Source organism: Endocarpon pusillum (assembly GCF_000464535.1).
Source record: "Endocarpon pusillum Z07020 unplaced genomic scaffold scaffold7164, whole genome shotgun sequence".
In the NCBI taxonomy this organism is placed as follows: domain Eukaryota; kingdom Fungi; phylum Ascomycota; class Eurotiomycetes; order Verrucariales; family Verrucariaceae; genus Endocarpon; species Endocarpon pusillum.
Window position 1 is genome coordinate 105,842 of NW_006916636.1, and position 16,426 is coordinate 122,267.

The following is a 16,426-nucleotide window of genomic DNA, read 5'->3' on the forward strand; positions in this document are numbered from 1 at the left end:
CCTTGTTCCCAACTAAAAGGTGCGCCGGCCGAACCCGGCAGTCAATCTGATAGAAGAAGTCCATACCGCCACCAAGGCATCGAAAAGGTTTTTTGTTCGGCCTTTTTGCCGAGAGGGAGCTCCAGTCACCCTTTAGCCAGGTGAAACCGCTGGTTTTGGCCTCTTTCCTGGTCACGAAAAGAAAGTTCTTTGTTCAAACGAATTGGATCACATTCTACTCTCAATTCTGCTACTATCGTGCCAGGAGTCTCGTGATGGTATTGACTCTGTCGCTGAGGTTCCTGAGAAGTACTTGCCTTTATTCCCTCGCCTTCCCTATCTATCCGAGCATTATTTGGCCGAACGGGATTCTACTCCCCGTTTACCTCCCCACACATGACTTGCAAGGAAAAGACCCCAGCTTGGAGAACTACCAAATACCCACTAGCTAGTAATACATAAATCCATCCATTCGGGAACGCCTCGTCCGGTAGCCAAAAGGATGCTTGCGCGAATCATAATATGCTCACAGGTTCTTGGACGTTTCACACAAAATCACGGATTAATTCATCAAGCCACGGAGGTAGGTCCGATGGAGCTATTCCCTATTTCGGAAAATCGATCAGTCGATGCATTGAACCAAAACTGGAAAAGGAGGGGAGACCCACGCGTGGATGGAATGGCCTGGCCGCAAAGACTTGCTGTTGCCGGAATTGGGATACGGACCAATTGAACATTAACGACAGCAATCGGGAAGGATCAAAATGATCGGTTGGTGAGCCACTGAAACACGGGAAAACAATCGATTTGTTCCCTCGACAGATCGATCGATCGTCTAGTCTCCCATGGGCATTGTGATTGTGGGTGGTGAGGATTCCGGTAGATGGTTTTGTTACAGCGAGGCACCTAGGTGATTATATTCTTCCGGATCAGGTTTCTCGGATCCCGAGCATCTTCTATGGTCGTTTGGTAATTACTTTCCTAGGGACGGAGGACGGGTTCCTTTTCTTCCCTCCTTCCTCCCTCCCTCCCTACCTTCTTCTTCTTCTTCTTGTTTTTCATTTTCTACCAGCAAGTAGCGTGGGTCTTTGAACTCACTATCATTGTGTCTGGATACACATGTTACATGAATGAAAGAGGATGATGTATGTCTCTTTGGGAGATAAAAGGATTTTAATCCATAACTAGTCAGAAATCTAGCTTGAATCAGAATGTCCAAATCTCATAACGTTCCCCAGTCTTTTCCCTGGATAGGAGGCGAGGAGGCATTCATTCCTCCCTACCTAGGTAGATAGATATCTTTGTGGTATCATTCATTATTGCCATGATATTTTGTTTTTGTGCCGATCCATTCCATTCTCCCTTCTGAGCTCTGAGATTAGGCTTTCCCCCTCCCCGGGTGGGTCAAGGAGTGGGAGCTGTGAGCGCGACACCACAGCCACGGACCGACTATACCTTAGCTAACCGTCAGATTGACTGAAGAAGCGGATGCTCTCTCCCCCTTTTTGGGATACTGTGGTCGGATCTGCTCTGGTTTGATCCGATATCCCATCCTCATATCTTTCTCTGTGGCCTTTGTGCCAGGATCATATCTCTCTCTTTCCTCTCTCTCTCTGGTCGCGGAAGAAGCCTGAGCAGCCCACCTCACCCCTCAAAAAAGCATCACAAGAATTAAAAACTCAAAACCCAAAAAACCCAGATCCATCACGCCCTCCACCCCGGCTTCTGCCCCTCATCCATCTCCACCGGCATCCGCTCGCCAAAGCGATCCACACTCATCTCGTTTGGTGCCATGGACGAGGAATCCAACTCAGACCACGCCGGCCCCGGTCTCGTCTCTGTGCCAGACATCTCGGGTGGTCGCTGCGATGAGTCGTCTTGCCCCTGCCCCAGCTCTTGTCTCTGTCTCAACTCCTCGGCTGTTGTGGCGCCGATCCCGTTTTTGTTTTGTGGTTGTTGGTCTGAGATCAGACCCTGCCCGTTTCGGAGGGCCTGTTTGCCTCTGTTTCTTCGTCGCAACAGGAACCACGCTAGGGCGATGAGGAGGGCGACGGCGGCAGCAGCCCCAATGGCGGTCCCAGCTACGGCGCCGGGGGTCATGATGGATCTTGATTCAGAGGTGGGAGATGGTAACACGGAGTTTGTGGAGGAGGATGAGGCGGCTGCAGATGTTGCTGCAGTGTGGTGCGGGCGCGTCAAAGGTCGGGCCGATAGGGTTCGCGCATTGGATGCCCTCCTCGGTGCGGCCACAGCAGACCCAGTTCCGGGCTGTGGCGTTGTAGACGACGTCGATGAAGGATTCGCTTTCTGGCATCAGGATCAGCATTTGGGATCCCTTTCTGCGGGCAAAGCTGAGATGGAAGAGGATAGGTATTTTAAAAAAGAATTATTGACAAAACGTACCGCAATAGTGAACGCATGCCGGGTCTCTGACCAGCGGGTCGGTACAGCTGCTGGTATAATAACCGCTCGCGCCGGGACCTGGTTCCGGGAGGCGGCATAAGCCGTGAGTTAGACAGGCGTGACCCCGTTGGCAACATTGCACCACGCCGTCGTTGAGGTTGCTGGAGCAGGGGATGTCTTCAGTGGAGCGATCAAGGTTGAACGTCCCGTTGACGATGCGGCGACAGGACATGGCTGCGATGGGGGAGAGTAGAAGACGAAGAAAGAACCAAACTAACTAGACAGTTAAGAGGAGGAGGTAGAGTCGCACGAGCTCCGGTTGTATGACTTGAAAATGAATCACAATACGGAGCGGGGAATACAGACTCCGTATGACAAGGGCAAAAGGCTGCCAGCTTGGGGACGACAAGAAGAGGAGAAATTATTTAAACGAGAGAATTCTCTAAGGAAAGAAAATACTACCAATCAGAGACATTAAGGCCTCATTTGTAGCTTGGCAAATAGGAAAAAGCTATTGACTAGGCAGAAATTCGAGGCAGAAATTGGATGCTGGATCTTAATTGGTATGCCGTTTGAAACTGGCTATGCATGGGGGCGGTCAGTCCCTCAGACTCTGTATGACTAAGCCACGGCTGTCTACAGAGTCTGAGGACAACTTGAAGATCGCTAAAAATAGCCTGCTTGTCATTCGTAATCTACACTTCGGAGTACTTTTGAGAACAATATACAAAAATTAAGAAATAAAAAAGGATAACTACTTTACTTTTAACTTTTTATATCTTAAATATTGTAAGAGTCATTTTATTAAGTAAAGAATAATATAAATCATTGATTAGTCTAACTCTAACTAAGCTTAAGCTTTCGTATAGCTGTGACTAATAGCTTGGCTCTCATATCACGTGAGCGGTGAACGAGCGAATTAAGTTATCGGATATTTGTGAAACAGCACATCGGGTGTTGGATTTACCACTGCACCATCCACGGGCCAAAAAGCACAAGTTAAATGACTGTCGGTCATTGAATTCTAATATCCCCTGTGTCACTAAGTGGGCCTTCTTTCGTAAATAGATTAGTACTCCCGTGCGTTTAGCGTGGGAATGGGGATATCACTTGATATCTGTGAGTAGTTTGATATGCTTCCTATTGTCCTCATTGTTGAAACTCAACCCTGTTTGATCGTGTCCATGGTATCCTCTTTGATTTGGTCTTCCACCGGGAGCTACTGATGCCGCCGAAAAGTGCGTCCTAGCGCTAATTTGAAGCTGTATATCTTTCCTAATCGGGTATAGGATAGAGGGTCTAGAGTGGAGAGGGCAGGGATTCTGTTAGCCAATCAATTGCAGCTATCCTCTGAAGTTGTTATTGCCCTCGTGCCTCTGAACTTGGGCCAATTTGTCACGATAGCCCTCAATATGGTGTTTAGCACACCGTCGCATACCCTCAGAGTGCATTTCGTAACGAATTCTACCCTTGGCCAGCTCCTTAATGCTCTCAGAAGAGGAGGTTACTCTCATATCCCATAGTGAGTCCTTGAGATACCCCCAAATTGGCTCAATTTGATTCAAATCAGGAGAATTGCTCATCCAAGGAGCCCTCAACACACCCATATCTCCGAGAGAATCCCACGCCTTCTTATGAACACCAAGATTATCCTCAACAAGCCAAACATTGCCTTGGTTGCCATGACGACGTTGAATATCTTGATAATAGGGTATCAAGAGAGGGATCAAAATCTCGTTGCGATATATCTACTAATCAATGCCCCCCTTCTTGTTATCTCTCTTAAATTCAACGTATTTAAACACCTGTTCTGCTGTACGTTTTCTTTTGAATCCCTTGTTGCCTTGATAACCTTCTGCTCGTCGTTGTTGATTGTGAGAAATAACATTATTATTTATCTCTTGTAGAACGTGATTTTCAACAGTACCAGAGACGTGGGCATTAGCCTGTTGAGATAGGGCTTCTCGCTTGTGATTCGCATTGTATTGATTAATATCTTGCCTTGCTTATTATTTATCCTCCTCTGTTTCTGGCTCCCATATCCAAAAAGGGAATTTGATCTCATCTTCGTACAGACCAATTGCACCCCATACCATCAATTGAAACTGCTCTGCAGGATCAAAACGTGCGTAGAGATGTGGATCTGCACCTTTTGGCTTTGTAATCTTTGGTTTGTTCCTAAAATGCCCTCCAAAATGACAGTAAGTTTCGTCGACAAAGATGAATATAGCACTATTCTCTTGCTCCTTAGTAGCCCATTCCGCATATTCAACGCGTAAATCTCGAACGTCGTGAGTAAGAACAGGCTTATTTGGCTGTACGACTCGAACTAATTCGTGATTGTTCAGAGGATCGCGATGCTTGTGAGCGATATTTTCGGCTGTGCTGCGTGCCATTTTGAGTCCTGCAATATAGGTTGTTACTACCTCAATAGGAAGCTCAAAATGCTCATGAAATAGCTCTCTTAACAATTGAGATGCCTCTGACCCTGGTGGTACCCTTGGTGGCCTCCCTGCCCTTATCCCATCTCTTGAATTTTGTGCAATAGCGAGAAACGAGTCTTGAGAGTCCCTTTCTGTACGCTCTAGGGCACGATTGTAGAGCTTGTTAATCGAATTCGCTTCAAGATCGAGTTTTTCAGCAATTTCGGCGAATTTCAAGCCTGCTAAAAGTCGCAGGGCAACGACAGCAACGCGCTTTTCGTAAGGGATTTCGCCATGATGAGGAGGCATAGCTATAGCTGCTTGTTATAGCTAAAGGGCAACGTATTTCGAGTAGTTGTTGTTGAGATACAACTGTTTGAAATTGGCTGTTGATTCGCCAGAATTTGGCGGAGATGGATCTAGCGTGGTGCTAGACCCAATTAGGAAGGGACGCACTTTTCGGCGGCACCAAGTATCTCCGAGCGCCAAGCCAAGCCCCAGCAGGATCCTCCTGATTCGCCACACAACTTTTGTCCTCTACTAGTACCATTATTGTACCTGGCAATCAAACAATGTTTCATCCATCATCTACCATCATTCGAGTTGTTGCCTCTCCTGCCTTGTCCAACTAGGTCGACCCTCACTTATTCCATTCTGCCTTTAAACGAAACTCACTACACAATTCACCACCACCTCGCACACGTCCGCCGCGTCAAACTCCGCTCCTGCCCACCCTCAACCCTCTATTCGCCATATGTATCCCGAAAATTTTCAACCGGTACACCTTAATTCGCTGCATTAATGGAGTAAGATTTCCTTAACCCAGTCCCGTCACGCCTTGGAACCGAATTGAGCAGCTGGCCCCTCATAAAAACCCTAGGCGAGAGAAACCAACATGGACTTAGCCTCAGGCCCAACACGAAGCGAGACGCCCGTTATAGCTTGTCGAGTCTATCGGGAGTAGCACTGCATCTACCCACCTAGGGATATTCCAATCTCATCTTAGCTAAGATCCGGTCTATCAAGCCAGTAGCCCAATCACTTCATCCTGTTTCGCTCTCGGTAGTCATCAGACTGACTAATCTCCATGCACGAGAAAGAAGCGCCCACGCACGAGAATCAGATCAACTCAGCCAGTCAAACTCATTCGTGAACAGAGAGGTCCAGATCCTCTCAAAGTTTTATCATTACATCGAGGATACTTGTGGCGAAAGAGATGAAAAGCTTCTCCTTCACACTTTTCGCCCTCGATTTCACCTTCGTCTACCGTGAGTGTGACCCGAAGGTAGTCACAGCATGTGGTCGCTATGAAGCAAGATGCGTTCACCCGAACTGGAGCCTTGGTGGGAGAGCTGCTGGGCGCCCTATTGGAGAACAGAGAGGTTGGTGAAGATGATTTACAGTCTAACCATCATGACTGGAATAAATTCAAGGAGCCACTGTCCCTTTCCCATTGTTAGAAAGGGAGCAGGTTGCCGGGGAAACAGCTCGGCAAAAATGTAGGTGTGAAGAGGTGGCAGGTGGCCACGCGAGGACTGCCTCTTAGAAAGAAAAAATCGGCAAGATGCAGAGATGACTTACTACAACGAGCAATTCCGGATTCCCGGGGGCTTTCCCGTCATTCGGAGTAAAACGGTGGCATGCTCTAAACCAGAGGGTCTGGATTCGATTCCGGAGGACGATGCCGCAGAAGTTGACAAGGAATCCACAACGTAAGCAAATGTATACATCTCCTAGCCTTGAAGCTAAAGGCGAGCCGAATCCATACCAAAGTCTGACACCTTGGACTATGCCTGTAGCAGGCCAGCCACTAAGAAGCTTTCATGCTGACACTCTTCAAAACAGGATGCCCTAAGCCTACGTGCTCTCCAGTATACGTACCACCTGAGCGAGATGTCGAGACTGAGGCTGCCGGCCATGCAGAGCAACCACTTCGGAAAATGGGTTAGCTCGGGACGCCATTTCCGGCAAACCACTAGCAATCGATCATTTGGTGTTAGAAATCCGTGACTAGGCATTGCCGAGGGGGAAAGTTCCTTTCTGCTGCTGCGTGAGCAATTAGCCCGCCTCGAAGATGTCCAGAGCTTCTGGTTCACGGCAGTGCTGCGACCGTGCAGGTCTTTATGAGTTGCGCTGAGCTTGACAGGTCGATCTCTCACCACGACTTCATTCGGATTGGAAAAGGACACCGCCTCTCTGTAACTCTGCTATAGCTGTGCAGCTGCTTTGTCCAACTAAGGTAGTCGAAAGACTCATGATTGGGGTTTGGAACGCCAAAAAATGACTCCACCATTCAGGTTGTTATTTTGAGCTGCTGAGGTGACTACATTCACGCTGTCTTGAATTCGCTCCACCAAGACACTTAGAGGGTTCCCTACTAGTACTTAGCAGGAGAAGGCCCTCTGAAAACTATGCCTAAATTACCATCAATGTGTGCTTAGTTCCAGCCTAACCATGATATGATCTAGTTTACATAGAATTATGCAATTAAACATCTGAAACCTGATAAATTGTATTATTTCAGACGTCATTTTGAGAAAATGACGCTCAAATCATGGCTAAATTATGGCTAAATTATGGTCATTTGAGTCTCCTGACCATCCTTAAAATAATAAGACGCTAGCTAAATTACTACGTAGTAAGGACCAAAACCGTGTCACTTTCAGAGCCCTTCTCCCCGCAAGTACTAGTACAGAAGCCATCTTCGAAAACCGTAAGCATCAACGAATGACCTGTTCCAAATGGTGGCTGAGGGGCGAAGATTGAACGAGAAAGGTCATGCTCCTATTGGTGTTTATGGGAGTGTAAGTCCAAATACCGAAGAACAGTACGAGCGGGGCGCAGCAAACAGACGCATGTGGATAGGATATGTTGGTTTTCACCAATCGTGGCGAACGGTTCAGCTTCCAATGTGGACTCACGGAGGGAGCCATGGGAGGACACTCGAAGCATTGTTAGAGCGTGCTGTAGCACGATGCCGAAGTCGACGGATGTGGGCCTTAGGGCGTTGCGAGGCTGGAATAGGCTAATAGCTGTTTATGCTAGTGGTTATTTTCAAAGAACAAACCCGTATTGGAATTGAATAGCTTGGCTCCGCCATTCCACCTTTCGCCTACTACTACTAGTAGTAGTATTGTGGGCGGCGCCGAGATCACCTAAATTTGGAGTACTCCGCCCAGCGCGCCTGATCCATGGTTAGCTAATCCTCAACGCCTCCAGAACTGCGACCAGATGCTAATGAGGTGTATACGAAGTGCCTCACGTTGTCAGTGTGGCCGCCCCAAGTATATTAGGATGGGTTGTTTCCCAAAGATGTCTGCCTACCCCATCAAACAATATCTTTCAAGTTCAATCATTTCCTCTCATACCACCCCCTTTCCTACTACTATCTCCTTTAGCATAATATCTCGTTTTTCGAATTCCAGTCTGTCGACATGAAATTCCAATCAGCCGCTGCTTTCCTCCTCGCTGCTACAGTCAGCATTACCCTCGCCGCCCCCACCCCAGGCGCCCTGCAACGCCGCAACATCGAGGAGCTCTACCCAGACTTCACCTCCCAATACAACGTCGGCACGGGGGCCATTACCTACGACACGGGCGTCGGCCTGATCAGCAAGTCCCCCACCAACGGCGGCCAAGACACCACCACCCTCGTCACCTTCAACATCCCCGCCGCCTGGTCCTCATACAACACTTGCCGGCTCGTCTTCACTTCGGCCACCACCTCGTCCGTCTCCGGCTCCGGCCGCGCGGATGTTTTCACCTCCCTCTCCCCGGCCCAACAGTCCACCGCCTCCTGGCCTCCGGGAAACCTCCGCGACATCCACTTTGGCCGCCTTCTCGCTGCCCCCGGCACCGAGGCTACGTGGGAGCAGAGTTTTGTCGCACCCGACATCCCGTGCGCGGAAATTGCTGGGCACGCTTACGGTGGCGAGCTTGTCGGCGTGTATGATACCGATTACATCACGTGGACTCCTGGCACGGATGGACCCAAGATTGTGGTTGTGAACTAGAGGGAACGTCTTGCTATTGGATTGGAGCGTCGAGTGGATTTCTTTCATCTCAGTATGGCGCTTTGGGTTTGGATGTTGGCGAATGAATTCCGCTTCGTACTCTTTAAAGACTAGCCTTAAGATACTTTTACCCTAATATCACATCTGATACGGAGTCGTGCGTCAAAAGTAGTTGGCCCTCCTGGACGTTGTGGCGTTGCTAGCGTCTCTTAGCTTTGACATAGCTTGACTCACCAACTAATGGCATAGGGGGTCAGTGCCTATGGTAGCCTATATCAGTCACTAAGTGATGTTTATTTCTACGAGCATCTCAGGTGCTGTTACACAGAAGGCCGTGCAACAGGGTATGAGGGGGTGCTATAGGAGCAGAGAGTCACGAAATAGCTGCGTATGAACTACTGTATGACTGTGTGGTAAGGCAATAGATGATCTACTAGATGTAACTTTTTTTAGATAAAAGAAGGGATAAAAGAGTAAGAGAATAGAAGGATAGGAGGATAGGAGGATAGAAGATCGTCTTGTACGCTTTTTCTGCGTATTCTGCGTGCGAATTCTGTGCTCTCTTTCTGCGCATTCTGCGTGCCAATTCTGTGCCCTCTTTCTGTGTATTTCTATGCCCTCTTTCTGCGCATCCTGCGTGTCAATTCTGTGCCCTCTTTCTACGCATTCTGTATGCGCATTCTGATTCTGATGGGGTACGACTTGGCAAAGTTCTGCAGCCTTAACGCCCTAAAAAACACTTATTTTTCAACTAAACTCAATAAGGCAGGAATGCTGTTTGGGAGGATGGCCGAGTGGTTAAGGCGCTTGACTCAAGCGACTTCCTATCCTTAGATTAGGACCTATTCAAGTGGAGAGATCCGCGTGGGTTCGAGTCCCACTCCTCTCATACTTTTTGTCAAGATAAATTGATAGGAATTTCTGGCGGCATCAATCTACTAATCTGTTGAGGCATAGTTCATGGGAATGAACGTGTGCTAGGTTCTGAATACAGTATTTATTCAAAGTTTTATGTATGATTAGTACCCCGCCCCCATCACCTCGCAAACTAAATATCTCAACAATCACCTATCAAAATAAGCTCAAATTTTATGAGATTACTCATTCGAATTCTTTAATCAATTACCTAAAATTTCGAAGCTATTACTTAGTATACTTTCGAAAGCCAATCAAAGAATCAAAGACATAAGCGAAGCTTTCCAAACCTTCTCGGACAAGGAGCTCTAGGCTTGGGAAACTTCAGTCAAGGCTGGCACTGCACAGGAAATCCCACCATCACGATACCTTCTAAGACCCACTGGATCCTTGAAGTGGGAAGTCATCCACCGTCTGAATCAGCCATCGTACACATCCAACTTCGGTTAGGGTCTGGAAACGGCTGATCCTAGCATCGGCTGCATTGCAATGGTAATGGGCAATCTCTTTGATCGGGACAAAGGCCTTATTTTTGACCAAATTCATCGACGAGAGAGAGAGAGAGAGTAGCGGCTTGGAGGAGTTTCCTGAGCCAGTCGTGAATTGTCACAACGACTTTACAAAAGCAATTATGGAGTCTTCTGAGGCAAAAGTTGAGATTATTTGGGGTAAGGTGGTGCGCGACTTTCCTCAACGAGAAATTCAAAATCACTTATATCCCGCTCTGGCGTGAGGCCGAGGGAATCAGTATTGGACTTCTACACGAAGAAAACTTCAAGAACCAGGAGTTCGGACACAAATATCGTCGCATTCTAATCTTCGTGATGCATCCTCAGAGAATGTACTACGAACCCGGGAACAGTGAGGTCGCCGCTAAGCAAGATATTTCCTGCTTGCTTGCCTCAAAGATAGCTGGTGGCAATCTACCTCTCGATGAGGAGTACTTTCGCCGCAAGAAATGGCGTCGAAAATGCCTGTCTATGACCGACCTGATTCGACAACACATGAAACTAGGAGATTCCTAGAAGCCAAAGTCGCAACTGGAATCCACTGCTATGCTGCAAGGGTGGACACCAAATACATGGGAAGATTGCTTCGATAAATAGCCACACAGCTCCAAAATCCTTCGAGAGCTTATCCCCAGTGCGATAGAGGGTATTAGCTCTCTTAAGGATCAAGACACAGCTGAGTGGACAGACCCTTCGTTCTTCAAAGACTCTGTACTCGCGTGGTTCAGAGGCCTAAAGCAGATTCTTTTCCAGGATATCGATGTCAGAGGTCCTGATGATATTGTCTCTGCGTACAAATTGTGCGCATGCTTCCTCAGGGTCCAGGCATTGCAGTCACCATCTTTGCGAGAAATGCTCCACTGCATCCTCCTGTGGCAGAAAAGGTACCTTGATGAATGAAAAGAGCATACAAGCGACAAAATTATGGTCTTCCGCTTTGACTGTAAGCCCGTTGAACTGAAGTGCCGGAATTGCGATGTGCAGCTACCTGCTGACTTGAGTCCACGGTGGGACGTTTTGAGTCCTGACATCTACGTGGTCGGATTATAGAGATGCCAGTGCAGGTCTGGGAAGGGGCCAATGCCAATCGACCAAAACATCCCCTTCCAACACCCAGCTTTAGCGGACATGTGAAAACCACTGGGAGTGGATGGGAAACTCTACTACGACCAGCTGGAGATCCGGAAGTTCCACAGACAGTTGAGACCTGGTGTCACAGATGCAAAGAAGACACCAAGACTGTCGATAGATCGTCCATTTATGTAGACAAAGATCCGCGATGGACCATCGGCAACCATCCAATGTATGTCGAACGAAAGCCGACTTGCAAGATTTGTGCCGATCAAGGCCGTGTTGCAAGATTTGTGCCTGTTGATGGCAAAATTCTCTCGATATTCCAAACTACTTTGATTGAGACATGGAGAGAGTGGGACAATAAGAATCTAGACAGGGGTATGTATGTCTATCTTCAGCTTATGGAACAGGTGGCGCCAAGTGGGAGGACGGCAAGATTTGCCAAAAGCCGTCAGGAGGCGGGTGATCCAAAGAAAGCATTAGTCAAAACGCAGTGAGGGACCTCCGAGTCTGAATCCGAGCCCTTGTTTAAATTGGAAGTCGTTAATAGTGATGCGTATTTGTGAAAATCAGGCACAATCACGTCTCAAGAAGTGAAGCCCAAAACACTTTTTTTTAGTGAGATGTATCAGTGTATCTATAGGTGGATTAACATATCAACGCAGACAGCCAGCCCCGAGATATTGAAGTCAAGAGCCTTTAGCCAATGATATAGATCCTTGACAGTTGTAGCAAGTTGATGCCAATTCCCCCCGGACAAGAGAGCTCCTTGGTGGATGTCGAGTGATATATGGGGGGACAAAGTGACCTCACTCAAATGCCATTTTGTTTTGACACGGGAGTTACACAAAGGGTGTAACGTGAACTAAGTGTAAGCAACCTTTTGGGAATTCGTCCTGGATGGGTAGGTGGTGGGTGGGTGATGGCATCAAACAGAACGGAACAGAACGGAGGTGGAGAGAGGTATGTATGTAAGACTTCCCTTCCCGTCCCTCCGCTCCGCTCCGCCCAACCCTGCCCAGCGAAGTGGAGTGGAGTAAGACCGGCTTCATTATTCCATCTATCCAGGCGACGGAGTCGTAGCTGGCGTGTCCGTTCTTCAACAATATATATAGATATATACATACACATATATATGTATATGTATGTATGGCGTTGTATCAGCTCATCTCTACAAGCTCCTCTTGCTTTTGCTCTCGATCTAAGCCTAGCCGAAACAGAAAGCTCCCTGTCTCCTCCTTGTAGATACGACGTGATCTCCAGAGCTCCATCCAATCTAGCTCTTACGGTCGATCTGTAATGTAAAAGTGTCCTCGACCGATCATCTCATCGCTGATCCGGTCTTGGATCTTATCTGATCGAAGCGTAAGGACGGACAGACGGCAACACGAACTGTAAAAGGTAAGCTTCCAGCGCGCGGCAGCGGCAACGTTCCTTTCATGCGCCATGTTTTTCTCTTCTTCCCAGAACCCCGGCGCTTCGGAGCGTCAGGAGGATATGAGAATGATGTCGTGAGGGAGGGAGGGCGCTCGTTGTAGGTCTTCTCTTTTATTTCTCTTAGTTTCCACATTCAAGCCATACGCCACCCCATCTATAGTTCCCTTTTCAGTGCTCTATCAGTCTATCATAGTTTGCTTCCCGCGCCTCTAAACCCAAAACGCCTTGCACACCCTAACTCGAAGCTAGCTCACCTAATCTCACCTCAATCCTCACCCGCCAACAAATCACTCAACCTCTCCACAAACGCCATCGGCCTGACCTCCCCTTCCACCACATCCCTCTTACTGTCCACACCGGTCAAGACGGCCAACGTGCCGCCCAACCCGCCCTCGATCCCAAAGGTGATATCCGTGTTCACGCGATCGCCCACCATGCACGCCTTTTTGCGGTCGAAGCGAAATTTGCCCCCGTAGGCTCGGCTTGCCCAGCGACAGGGGTTCGCGGCCGGGACCGCCGAGCATCATGATCAGGGGCGCGGACATGCTTCCCGCACCCGGGAAGAGGGCTCCGGCCGAGGGGAGGGTCGAGTCGATGTTGGTGGCCAGGAAGGTGGCCTGGTTCGGCCCGGTGATGTAGTGGTAGGCGAGGGCGAGCTTGAGGTAGTTGACGTGGTGGTCGAGGCCGACGAGCACGGTGCCGACTTCCGGGTCGATCATCGACGCGTCCCGCGCCGCGATGGCTTGGTAGTCGGCCGGCGTGATGTCGCGTCGAAAGGCGGGGTCGCTGCCGCCGAGATGCGGGATGCCTTCGCTGTCGAGCTCGGCTTCGATGCCGCTCTCGCCGAGGATGAAGACTTTGCGTTTGTGCGGCGGCGGTTGCAGGATGCGGGAGATGTAGATAGCGGCGCTGTAGGAGGAGCCGAAGATTTCTTCCACGCTGGCGGGGATGCCGAGCGAGTCGAGCTTCTTTTTGTAGTCGGCGCGTGATTTGGTCGAGTTGTTGGTCACGAAGACGACTTGTTTGTGCCGGCTGCGCAGGAGGGAGAGGGTTTCGACCGTGCCGGGGAAGACGTGGTCGCCGGACCAGAGGACACCTGTTTGGGACAGACATAGCATTAGTGCCGGAAGGTGAAGCATATGTGACGGGGCATTTTCTGAGCTCCATACCATCGCAGTCGAAGAGGAAAACCTGGGCGATATCAGCGAGTCTAATGATCGGAAGTAGAAGTCGGACACACGTCAAATTTGTCCAGAAATGCCTTGATACCTTGCTTGTCACCAGTCAGGTACTGCGGTACGGATGACATGCTGGCAGGAAATGTGAATGAATGAAGCTGCCCAAAGACAATCTGCTTGCGCGAAGAGGGAGTGGGATTTACAAAAAAGAAAAAAGATTGTATTCCGTAATCGGAGTTGGTGGGGCTGACAGTGAACAACGTGGGGCCGAAGGGCTGAAAAGTAAGCTGACAGATTGAGAAAGGCAAGATGCACAGAAGACGAGCATCTGACTCATCCTTCGAAACATAGAAATGAAACTGTCAAACCAATTGAAAAGGCCCACTTAGCCACCATCTGCGAGGTTTGGTATTCTCAACCAAGAGGGACCATTCTGAGGAGCGTTTGATAGGGCAAATTGACCTACACGGACATTGCGCCCACAAACATCTTATGGATCTAGCCCATCCATAGGTGGAAATTGGCATGAACGAACAAGAATCTAGAAGATGTGTGACACGAGCTGTGAATAGACCAAGAAGTCCATGTGTAAAGGATGCGACGCTCCTAAGAACGGCATCTAAGCAGCTAGTCAACCAAGATTGTCTTTTCCAAGCTCGAATAGTGCTGGAAGAAACCGCTGAAAAGTCGGATAGCATGATGCACATCTTCTGTTCCTCCTGTTTCTCGGATGCTGTGCATCGATAGCTGAGGATTTCCCAGGTCAAGTGTGCGAGCTCCCAGATGCGCCGAGAGCATGGGCCCAATCGTACTGCCACAGCTCGAGTCATTGCGCACAACGAAGAGCTGTAAAGGAACGCAGTCCGCGTCATCCTCTGAAGTCTTGGTCGCCTTCCGAGCAATCTCCTGCAGCAACGCTATTCCCGGTGAATTGGTGGCATACCTGGCATTCGCGTTGACCTTGATGACGGGGCCTTTGTTCATCTCCGGCTTGTGATCAGATTCATACTTGCCCGAATAATTAGGATTGACCGAATGAGCCATATCCGCAGAGAGCAGAAACGAGCTGGCCAGTGTCTGTTCATAAGCTGTCGATGATTCCGGGTCGTTGGCCTTGTCGTAAGACTGCTCGGAATCTGACTCGCTGAACGTGGAAGACGGTAGTACGGACAGTCGTCGCAGGATGGCTGGCAACATCATGGAGAATGCACCTTGGGCCGTCATGCTCCCAATCTCTTCGTGGTCGAAGCAGGCGATCAAGCGCATCGAGGTCTCATCATCCAACGCCGTTGACTTCGAGACGGAATCGATCAGGCCCATTGTGGCGCAGTATGTCTGATTCAGGTTGTCAAGCCTTGCGGAAAAGATAAATTCATCCATCAAGCCACCAAGGCAGGCCTTTTGCGTGTCGTAGAGAACCAATTCGAAGTCCATGATATCTTCAGCTTTGGCACCAGCTTCTGCCGCGACCATTTCGACGATGTGTGAATGATGCCGCTGTGCTACAGCTCTCAATGGGTTCAAACCTTCACTTTCTGTATCCACCTCAGAAGGTTTGTCTGTACTATCAGCTTTGAGACCATCCTGTCGTCTCAGTTCGGCGGCAACCAGACCGGCGATTGGGAATAGCTGAGTTTCCTTGTTAAATGAGAACGTCTCCTGCCGGTCCAAATGTATCGCTAGTGTAGGTATTCGAAGGACTGGTTGAAGCATGGTCAGCCGCAGGCAACAGAGTGGGATTGTCCCGCTCACTTGGCTTCTCGATATGAACCAGTTTCTGCGTGATTGATCCATTGGCCCCTCGTACCATGACTCTTCCTGCAAGACCAAGATCCCTGTCGAACCAAGTATGCCACAAGCCTCCACCGTACGTCTCAACCCCAACCTGGATGAAACCATCACCCTGCCGCTTGCTCACAGGTTTTATCCTTAAGCATGGCGAATCTGTATGTGCACCTATCATGGAGATAGAGTTCCCGGGCTTCCATCTCTTTCCAATGGCGAAGGCAACAATGGTTGATCCATTTCGAGTGAGGTAGTATTTTCCGCCTGGAACGCAGCTGGGTGCCCAAGATTCTTTCTCCTTTCACTCAAAGTATTAGCATCGTATTATAAGAGCTACTTCATCAGTTTCCTGACCTTGAGCTCCTGGAATCCAGCTTCTGCGAGCCTTGCCTTCACGCCCTTCACGGCATGAAAAGGTGTGGGAGACGCGTTGACGAAGGAGAGGAAGTCCTTTGCCGCCGCAGTAGCATTTGCTGGCATTGTGGAGTATTTTCTTGCAACAAGCTTTGTCAGAAAGGAACCACCTGGCATGTATTCGATAGAATAGGGTATGCGTCGGCGGTATGGTTCAATCAAGAAATCACTTCTATTGTGATTGACCTGCCCAGCTCAATATTTCTGGGATTACTCTATGCAGCTAAGTTATATGTAATAGTCCCAAAAATATTAAATATTTAAGCAACCAAGGCGCACCCTTCTATTCAATGAGA

General features: G+C 49.0%; 6 protein-coding genes across 6 annotated transcripts; 2 read left to right on the plus strand and 4 right to left on the minus strand.

Annotated features, from left to right (window-relative positions):
• Positions 1-1,683: 1,683 nt before the first annotated feature.
• EPUS_04660 (uncharacterized protein) lies at positions 1,684-2,614 on the minus strand (the record flags this gene model as incomplete). Its single annotated transcript, XM_007807597.1, has 3 exons — positions 1,684-2,286; positions 2,383-2,460; positions 2,525-2,614. 3 exons carry the CDS (start codon positions 2,612-2,614, stop codon positions 1,684-1,686), a joined length of 771 nt encoding a protein of 256 aa, XP_007805788.1.
• Positions 2,615-4,391: 1,777 nt separating this feature from the next.
• Positions 4,392-4,778, minus strand: EPUS_04661 (uncharacterized protein; the record flags this gene model as incomplete). The annotated part of the gene is made up of 1 exon (XM_007807598.1): positions 4,392-4,778. The coding sequence occupies one exon, from the start codon at positions 4,776-4,778 to the stop codon at positions 4,392-4,394; it is 387 nt and encodes a 128-aa protein (XP_007805789.1).
• A 3,461-nt stretch (positions 4,779-8,239) lies between these two features.
• Positions 8,240-8,818, plus strand: EPUS_04662 (uncharacterized protein; the record flags this gene model as incomplete). The annotated part of the gene is made up of 1 exon (XM_007807599.1): positions 8,240-8,818. One exon carries the CDS (start codon positions 8,240-8,242, stop codon positions 8,816-8,818), a length of 579 nt encoding a protein of 192 aa, XP_007805790.1.
• Positions 8,819-11,294: 2,476 nt separating this feature from the next.
• On the plus strand, positions 11,295-11,813 carry EPUS_04663 (uncharacterized protein; the record flags this gene model as incomplete). Its single annotated transcript, XM_007807600.1, has 1 exon — positions 11,295-11,813. One exon carries the CDS (start codon positions 11,295-11,297, stop codon positions 11,811-11,813), a length of 519 nt encoding a protein of 172 aa, XP_007805791.1.
• A 1,284-nt stretch (positions 11,814-13,097) lies between these two features.
• Positions 13,098-14,062, minus strand: EPUS_04664 (uncharacterized protein; the record flags this gene model as incomplete). Its single annotated transcript, XM_007807601.1, has 3 exons — positions 13,098-13,849; positions 13,923-13,944; positions 13,994-14,062. The coding sequence occupies 3 exons, from the start codon at positions 14,060-14,062 to the stop codon at positions 13,098-13,100; spliced, it is 843 nt and encodes a 280-aa protein (XP_007805792.1).
• Positions 14,063-14,558: 496 nt separating this feature from the next.
• Positions 14,559-16,196, minus strand: EPUS_04665 (Aspartyl aminopeptidase; the record flags this gene model as incomplete). The annotated part of the gene is made up of 3 exons (XM_007807602.1): positions 14,559-15,631; positions 15,684-16,014; positions 16,071-16,196. The coding sequence occupies 3 exons, from the start codon at positions 16,194-16,196 to the stop codon at positions 14,559-14,561; spliced, it is 1,530 nt and encodes a 509-aa protein (XP_007805793.1).
• Between the last annotated feature and the right edge of the window lie 230 nt (positions 16,197-16,426).